The sequence below is a fragment of the Mandrillus leucophaeus genome, unplaced genomic scaffold (genome assembly GCF_000951045.1).
Source record: "Mandrillus leucophaeus isolate KB7577 unplaced genomic scaffold, Mleu.le_1.0 Scaffold30, whole genome shotgun sequence".
In the NCBI taxonomy this organism is placed as follows: domain Eukaryota; kingdom Metazoa; phylum Chordata; class Mammalia; order Primates; family Cercopithecidae; genus Mandrillus; species Mandrillus leucophaeus.
In genome coordinates, this window is record NW_012103143.1 from 1,066,120 (window position 1) to 1,074,978 (window position 8,859).

The 8,859-nt window shown below is 56.0% G+C and overlaps 1 protein-coding gene across 2 annotated transcripts in view; it reads left to right on the forward strand.

Moving 5' to 3' along the window:
• Positions 1-8,859, forward strand: part of SYT12 (synaptotagmin XII) — a 26,461-nt gene that overhangs the window by 16,842 nt on the left and 760 nt on the right. For both annotated transcript variants that reach the window (XM_011986969.1, XM_011986970.1), the window contains exons 4-7: positions 862-1,254; positions 4,371-4,586; positions 5,326-5,446; positions 6,489-6,622. In XM_011986969.1, the coding sequence (XP_011842359.1) occupies positions 862-1,254; positions 4,371-4,586; positions 5,326-5,446; positions 6,489-6,622 (864 nt within the window). The remainder of the gene's footprint in view (positions 1-861; positions 1,255-4,370; positions 4,587-5,325; positions 5,447-6,488; positions 6,623-8,859) is intronic.

An 8,859-nucleotide genomic window follows, 5' to 3' on the forward strand; every position in this document is an offset into this window, starting at 1 on the left:
CTGGGCAATGCAGCAAGACTTTGTCTCAAAAAATAAATAAATAAATAAATAAATAAATAGTTGGCCAGGCGCAGTGACTCACGCCTGTAATCCCAGCACTTTGAGAGGCCGAGGCGGGCAGATTGCCTGAGGTCAAGAGTTTGAGACCAGCCTGGCCAACATGTAGACACCCCGTCTCTACTAAAAATACAAAATTAGCCAGACGTGGTGGTGCACACCTATAATCCCAGGTCCTCAGGAGGCTGAGGCAGGAGAATTGCTTGAACCCGAGAGGTGGAGGTTGCAGTGAATCGAGATCTTGCCACTGCACTCTAGCCTGACGACAGAGTGAGACTCTGGCTCAAAAAAAAAAAAAAAAAAAAAGTCTCGTGTACCCCTAGGCTGGGCACGGTGGCTCAGGCCTGTAATCCCAGCACTTTGGGAGGCTGAGGCAGGTGGGCAGATCACCTGAGGTTGGGAGTTCGAGACCAGCCTGACCAACATGGAGAAATCCTGTCTCTACTAAAAATACAAAATTAGCCAAGCATGGTGGCGCGTGCCTGTAATCCCAGCTACTCAGGAGGCTGAGGCAAGAGAATCACTTGAACCCTGGAGGGAGAGGTTGCAGTGAGTCAAGATCGTGCCATTGCACTCCAGCCTGGGCAACAAGAGTGAAACGCGGTCTCAAAAAAATAAATAAATAAATAAGTGACATGAAATAATATTAAACAAGGACCTTCCTAGCTAAGGGATGCAGGGCTTCTGTGAAAGGGGAACTTGGAGATTCGAGAATGAACAGGACTTACTCATCTCTTTGACGTCTCCCAGTGACCCTGCCTATGGCCCCCATGATGCTCCCACATCCCTCTTTCTCATCCCCAGAGAGTGCCTGCCTGGAATGCCCAGCGGGCCAGCACGCGGGGATCATCCAGCCGCAAAGGCAGTCTCAGCATTGAGGACACTTTTGAGAGCATCAGTGAGCTGGGGCCTCTGGAGCTGATGGGCCGGGAGTTGGACCTGGCCCACTGTGGGAGCCTCCGGAAGTCCCAGTCGGCCGACTCCCTGAACTCCATCTCCTCCGTGAGCAACACCTTTGGGCAGGACTTCACCCTGGGCCAGGTGGAGGTGAGCATGGAGTACGACGCTGCCTCCCACACCCTGCACGTGGCGGTGCTGCAGGGCAAGGACCTCCTGGAGCAGGAGGAGGCCAGCTTCGAGTCCTGCTTCATGCGCGTCAGCCTGCTGCCCGACGAGCAGATCGTGGGCATTTCCCGGGTAAGTGGGGCTTAGGGTGGGGCACAAGGGTGCTCTGGGCTCACTAGACGCCTCCCAGGCAGACAGGGCGATGGGGCCCGGCAGGATCCCAGGAAGGCACTAGAGCTCAAATATGGATGCTGATCCCAGAGCTGAAGCTTCAGACGGTAGAGAAAGCTCCATACAGAGCCGGGAGTTGGGGGGCTCCACCTGAAGGCTCCCATTGTGTGGAGTTCTTAGCTCTCCTGCTAGGTGAATACAGAGTGTGGCAACTGTCCCTGTCCACATCTGCCCTGTGTCAACATGGGGTCCCAGCAGAAAAGGGCTGACATGCTCAAGAGGGCTAATTTGGGGAGAGCTTAATAACAGGACTGTCCAGGTACAGTGACTCATGCCTGTAATCCCAGCACTTTGGGAGGCCAAGGTGGGAGGATCACTTGAGCCTAACCAGGAGTTGAAGGCCAGCCTAAGCAACACGGCAAAATTCCTTCTCTAACAAAAAAAAAAAAAAAAATTTAGCTGGGTGTGGTAGTGCCAGCTAATGTATAGTCCCAGCTATTCAGGAGGCTGAGATGGGAGGATCACTTGAGTCCAGGAGGTGGAGGCTGCAATAAGCCACGATTGCACCACTGCACTCTAGCCTGGGTGACAGAATGAGACCCTATCTCAAAAAATAAAAATAGGGGTGGGCGCAGTGGCTCACACCTGTAATCCCAGCCCCTTGGAAGGCTGAGGCAGGTGGATCACCTGAGGTCAGGTGTTTGAAACCAGCCTGGTCAACATGCTGAAACCCCATCTCTCCCAAAAATACAAAAATTAGCCAGGCATGGTGGTGCACACCTGTAATCCCAGCTATTTGGGTGGCTGAGGCAGGAGAATTGCTTGAACTCAGGAGGCGGAGGTTGCAGTGAGCCAAGATCATGCCACTGCACTCCAGCCTGGGCGACAAAGTGACTCCACCTCAAAAATAATAAATAAATAAATTTTAAAAATGAAAATAACAAGAACATTTAGAGTGGCGCAGATGGGTTGTGAGGCGACCTCAGGGATGGCATGGTATCCTGGAGGGGTGTAACAGGAGGGGCGGTCCCACTCTAGATCTGAAGGGATGAGGGGAAGGTGAGGTTACTGGGCCCAAGAGGATAGAGGGCCACCTTTTGTGGAAAGGGCTACCTTGGTGGGAGCTGCGCCCTTTGGCCAAGGGACATGGTCGTCCCGCAGCAATACTGCAGAGAAGGACCTCCCTCCCCCTCCAGTTTCCTTCTGGTGACCTCCACTGGTTGACCTGACCAGAAGCCAAAGGCCAAGGGAATCTGCTGACACAGCCCATGGAGGTCAACTCTCAGGGCCAGAGCAGAGTGGGGAAGGGTGAAGAATAAAGCGTGAGGGGCAGGGAAGGCACCCAGTCCCTTAGGCTACCCTCCACACATCCCTGTACCTCACAGAGCCAAACCAACAGAGACACATCTGGGCCGAAGGATAGGGATGGCCTGTGACCAGAGTGCAAGGAGGGCGTGTTTAGGCAACACGTTGGGGTGGCCCAGCTTCTGAGAGTCAGTATAGTAGGCGATTAGGAGCAGGACCCTGGAGCCTGATTGCCTGGGTTCAAATCCTGGTTCCACCTCTTCCTAGCAGTATGACCTTGGGTAAGTCAGTTTAGCACCCCATGACTCAATTTCCCCATCTGTCAAATGGTCATCATGGTTATTGAGAAAGAGATGGGTTAACGTATGTGGAGTTCTTAGCCCAGCCCGGGTCAGTGCCCCATAGGTTGGCTCTCAGAACCGTGCAGAGCTCCTGTCGTGCCCAGCCATGTTGCCTGTGGTCTGGGCTGCCTAGAGGACTCTGGGTGGTTCAGGACGCATTCCTGGAGGAGGGTCATTGGCAGCCAGCAGCCAGCACAGCCTGATGTGTGCTGAGAACCTGGTTCACAGAGCCTAGCACAGCCATGATTCTGAGGCCAACAGGACGGATTGTTAGGGCATCTTACAGAGGAGGAAACTGAGGCTCGGGAAAGTGCTTTGCCCAAGACAACCCCAGTAAGGAAGCAGGAGGTCCGGGACTCGAACCCAGGGTTCCATCCTCCTCCACCCATGTGCGCACAAAGCACATGTTCAGAGAATGGCTGGTTGGGGAGCCCAGGACCCCATGAGCAGGGGACAGCTGAGAGGCTAATTTAGCCGAAGGAGGGACAGGTGGAGCCAGATCATGACCAGCCTGAATGCCGAGGTCAGGAGGTCAGGAGGCCAGGTGGGCTTTATCCCTTGGAGGCCAGGAGCCCTTCAAAAGCAAGGGGTTGTGTAGGGAACGTGAGCACTGTGAGAAGAGCCTTTCCATGCCCAGGCAGTGACAGAAGAGTGTGGTCATGGTGGCTGGTGGCCCTGGGGGATTTATTCTGGGGAAGGCAAGCTTCCCAGCATAACAGCCTGGGCAGTCCCACAGGGGGTGCTGCCCCCAGGCTAGGCAGCCCCTCAGCCTCAGGCAGGGTCCAAGGATGAGAACGCCTTTCTTTAAATATCGCCAGGCAGTGACTAAAGCATCCCCCCCATTCCCCAGAGACAGTGCCCGCAATGCACCTTCCCGGGGGCCCGCCCATGACTTCCTGGGAGGAGGCCAGTGGCGCCCACCAGGCAGGACTGGGCTTGGAAACCGAGTTGGCCCAACCTCGCCTAGTCCTCCCTTCCATCCACCCATCCAGCCTACGGTGTTCAAACAGTCCTGGGCCAGGCTCTTCAGGGACCTGGGACATCAGTGGCTCGTGACTCCACAGACAACTGTCCCACTCCACTGCTTGCCTGGCCTAGGGCTAGACTTGAGCAGATGCAAGAAAGATGGAGACCACCTCCTCCAGGGCATCTGGAGGGTTCCGGGGTGCCACGGGCACTGAGGACAGAAATTAGTTGGGATCAGATTGTGGGAGCTTCAAACGCCAGGCCGCTAGATTGGCCACCACTGAGGAGAGGACAGGAGGCTTTTAAACCTTCAAGGCTGAGCCACCAAAGGAAAGATGGGCATTGAAGGTGTCATGACAATAGAGCGAGGACTCTAGCCTGGGCCTCTGGACTCCCTGTCCAGTGCTCTCTCCCTGCTGCAGCCTCTCAGGCCCCTAGCGCCCTCCATGGCCCTTTCTCCTGCAGATCCAGAGGAATGCCTACTCCATCTTCTTTGATGAGAAGTTCTCCATCCCCCTGGATCCCACAGCCCTGGAGGAGAAGAGCCTGCGGTTTTCTGTATTTGGCATCGATGAGGATGAGCGCAACGTCAGCACGGGGGTGGTGGAGCTGAAGCTTTCTGTGCTTGACCTCCCGCTGCAGCCCTTCAGCGGCTGGCTGTATTTACAGGACCAGAACAAGGTAAGTGACCTGCCGCGGCCTACTCGTCCGCCTCGGAAGAGCGCGCACACGCATACACTTCCATTAAGGGACTCCATCATCCTCAGCAATGGCCCGAACCCCAACATCATTAGGAGAGCAGAGAAGAAGACCAGAGCCACGTCTGAGGAAACCGCTTACTGCAGGCAAATTTCAGAAACATCCCAACCACTGTTTACAGCTCTTCTGCTGCTTTGTCACCAAAGCTTCAGAGGCTCTACCCCTACTGCGCTTCTGCTAGAGAAACATTCCTCTGGCCTTAGAGGGGATGATTTCAGACAGAGGCCAAGCTGCACTGTAGTTTTGTAATTGTAGGAATGTTCACAGAATTCATTGCTGTTTAAGCAAAGAATCGAATTCCATTCCACTTGGATCTCTGCGTATTACTACCGCAGAGTGTTTTCCTTGGCCTGCAACGACGGAACAAAACTACATTTGATAGCTACATTTGACAGGCCGCCTCTGGCCTTTGGTCCCAGGCAGGGCCCACACTCGGTGGAAGGGAGGGGTGGGACATGCTCCATGCAGTGGTGGGGGGTGGGTGGCTGTCCCTTTCTCCAGGCTGTCCCTGCCAGCCTGGAGCCCTGTGCTGAGGGGCCCCCGGTGCAGCCACTTCTCTATGGAGAAGGAAGCCTCAGCCTTTCCCTGGCAACCAAGGCCTTCCCTGGACCCCTCAAGTCGGGTGGAGAGAAGCCCTCTGAGCCACCCATCTGTCCCCCAGGCCGCCGATGCTGTGGGGGAGATCCTGCTCTCCCTCAGCTACCTCCCCACAGCTGAGCGCCTCACCGTGGTCGTGGTTAAGGCCAAGAACCTCATCTGGACCAACGACAAGACCACAGCGGGTAAGGCCCAGCAGGCAGCCCAGCTCCCCCATGTGGCTCAGTGGAAGCTGTGGCCCAGCTGCTGTGCTGTGGGCACCTGGAGGCATCAGCAAGTGTGGGACACAGTGCCAAGGTTCCCCCAGCTTTGCTGAGCCCAGAAGTCGTGCAGATTGGTAGGGGGTGGCATGGGCACAATTAATCCAACGGGAGAAACATGAGATCCCTGGAGGGTGGCAGGGGCCCCTGTGAGGGCAGAGTGAAGGGGGTCAGAGTGATGGGGGATCTGAGGGCAGGAGGCAGCACTCAGGGCTGGGGGCACTGGGCAGGGAACCAAGGTGGGCATCTGTTTCCTGGAACTGGAATTCATGATGGAGGCTCCATTCCCAGAGACAGGGCAGTACCCCAGACTCCAAAAAGGGACCAGGGCCATGGGGTTGAGGTGGGTGCCAGGCAGGACCTCATGCCTTAGGTCTGCAGGAGCCCCCAGTCCCTCAGTCCCTCTCAAAGCAGTGACCGTGGAGGCAGCTGTATTCTAGAGAACTGAAGACAGGGGGCTGGGGGAGCCTGATCTATTGGGAGTTGCAAGTCTTGGGACGGCGCGGGGGAGCGGGGGAGGGGCCAGCTCCAGGCAGGTGCAGCAAGGACACTCCGTGGGCAATAGGTGATGGGCAGACGGCAACTTGTTATTTCAGAGCCGCACACGGTTGAGTCAGGCTCTGGTGTGCGGGCGCCTGGTGACTCAGGGCTGACGTCTGCACTCGGGCCATTTATAGAAGGAACACGGTAGGGCTGCTGAGCTCCCCCCGGCATCCTAGGAGGGGAGCGCGTGGGCTGTGAGGCAGCTGCCGGAGCACAAAGCCCAGCCCTCACCTGACATGCTGTGTGAGCCTCAGTTTTCTCATCTGTGAAATGGGAAAAAAAATAAAGGACCAAGGGCGGGGCTGCAGGAGGTCACGGCAACAACAAAGCATTGAGGAGTTTGGAGTCGGTGGGTGGAGCCAGACTGGGCAGGGCTGTGGTGAGTGAGTGTGACGCTGGCCCTCACTGCTGCACCTGCCCACAGACCCCTTCGTCAAGGTATACCTGCTGCAGGATGGGAGGAAGATGAGCAAAAAGAAGACAGCTGTGAAGAGGGATGACCCCAACCCGGTGTTCAACGAAGCCATGATCTTCTCAGTGCCAGCCATTGTGCTCCAGGTGAGGTGGGCTGGGGGACGGGAAGGGGTCAGGTCACCCCAGGGCTCTGGGGCTGCCACATCTCTCCACCTTCACTTCTCAGGGCCCCTGCAGGGGTAGCAGTTTGCCTCCAGCCATCACTTTCTAGCAGTTATTGAGTGCCACTGGGGCCAGCCCTAGGGTGGGTGCTGGGGACACAGGCACAGCTTTCTTGGTGCTCACAAGGGACAGGCAGGAGAGTCCCTAATCTACTAAGAGTGTCCTAGACTCCCGCAGTCAGGTGAGAGGGCTTCCTGCAGGAGGGGATACCCAGCTCTTCGGCAGGACCATTCCTGGTGGAGGAATTGCAGAGGGCTAGAGAGGAGCCGGGGTGAGCCAGGCACCCACAGTTCCTGCTCTGAATCTCCCAGGCTCTATTTCAGGGTTCTGCTGAACTCCTCAAGTTCCCGTGGTCTTCAAAAGGTGACATGCTCCAGGGAGACCTCTCCCAGCAGGGACATCACAGACCACGGGTGGGAGCACTGCAGAGGTTAGGGCTGGGGCCCTGCTTGCATGCCTCGGAGGACAGGGCTCACACCACCTTCCGTCACTATCTCTAGCCCTCCTCGGCACTCCTGACAATGAGAAAGTCCTATGTGCCTTGAGCCAAAACCTGCCTCCATAGCCCCAGGGCTATACAGAACCCGCCTAATCTCCCCCAACCCAGGGACCCCGCCTGTATGTAAAGGCCCAGAACTCTGCCCCGCTCTGAGTGTTCCTAACCCAGGCACATCCCAGCATCTCTGGCCCATCCTGGGTGTCGTAGCCTTCGCCTGCCACCCTCGTGGGGCAGGCTGCCCATGTGTCCTCTGCCTCCCCCTGGGTGTCATAGTGCCACTTCTCCACAGCCTCTAAAAGCGAGAGACTTCTTGGGACCATGTGGGAAGAGGGCGAGGAGAGAGATCGGGCTGGGTTTGAGTTTCAGCTCCCACTCTCATCTCAAGCACGGTCTCTCCTGTCCTCGGTTGTGAGTGCAACGTGGTGATATCAGTAATAGCATGTTCTGACTGTGCACAGGTGCCGTTCTACACAGTTCACTCATTTTGTTTCCGAAACAGCCCTATGAGATAGAAACCAATTTTTTTTTTTGAGACGGAGTCTCACTCTGTTGCCCAAGCTGGAGTGCAATGGTGTGATCTCAGCTCACTGCAACCTCCGCCTCCTGGGTTCAAGCGATTTTCCTGCCTCAGCTTCCCGAGTAGCTGGGATTACAGGCGCCTGCCACCACAGCCGGCTAATTTTTGTATTTTTAGTAGAGTTGGGGTTTCACCATGCTGGCCAGGCTGGTCTTGAACTCCCGACCTTAGGCGATCCGCCCACTTCGGCCTCCCAAAGTGCTGGGATTACAGGTGTGAGCCACTGCGCCCGGCCCCAATATTTTTTTTTTTCCTTTGAGACAGAGTCTTGCTCTGTCACCCAGGCTGGAGTGCAGTGGCATGATCTCGGCTCACTGCAACCTCCACTTCCCAGTTTCAAGTGATTCTCCTGCCTCAGCCTCCCAAGTAGCTGGGATTACAGGCAAGCACCATGATGCCCAGCTAATTTTTGTATTTTTGGTAGACACAGGGTTTTACCATGTTGGCCAGGCTGGCCTCGAACTCCCGACTTCAGGTGATCTGCCTGCCTTGGCCTCCCAAAGTGGTAGGATTACAGATGTGAGCCACCGCGCCCGACCAGAACAAATATTATCATCACCATTTCACAGATGGAGAGGCTGAGGTAGCAAGAGCCCAAGTCACTGCCCAAGGTCACACAGCAAGGAAGTGGAGGCCAGGCATGGTGGCTCACGCCTGTAATCCCAGCACTTTGGGAGGCTGAGGTGGGTGATCACCTGAGGTCAGGAGTTCAAGACCAGTCTGGCCAACATGGTGAAACCCCCATCTCTACTGAAAATACAAAAATTAGCCAGGCGTGATGGAAGGCGCCTGTAATCCCAGCTACTTGGGAGGCTGAAGCAGGAGAATCGGTTGAACCTGGGAGGCAGAGGTTGCAGTGAGCCAAGATCGTGCCCCTGTACTCCAGCCTGAGCAACAGAATGAGACTGTCTCAAAAAAAAAAAAAAAAACGTGCGTGCGTGCGTGCGTGCGTGTGTGTGTGTATCTTAACTCTGTCGACTGGAAAGACCTGTGGAGGGAGGCAGCAAGAGAAGCCTGAGGGCCTAGTTCAAACTCTTGCCTGCCATTTATTTGCTGAGTGACCTGGGGCAAGTCTCCTCACCT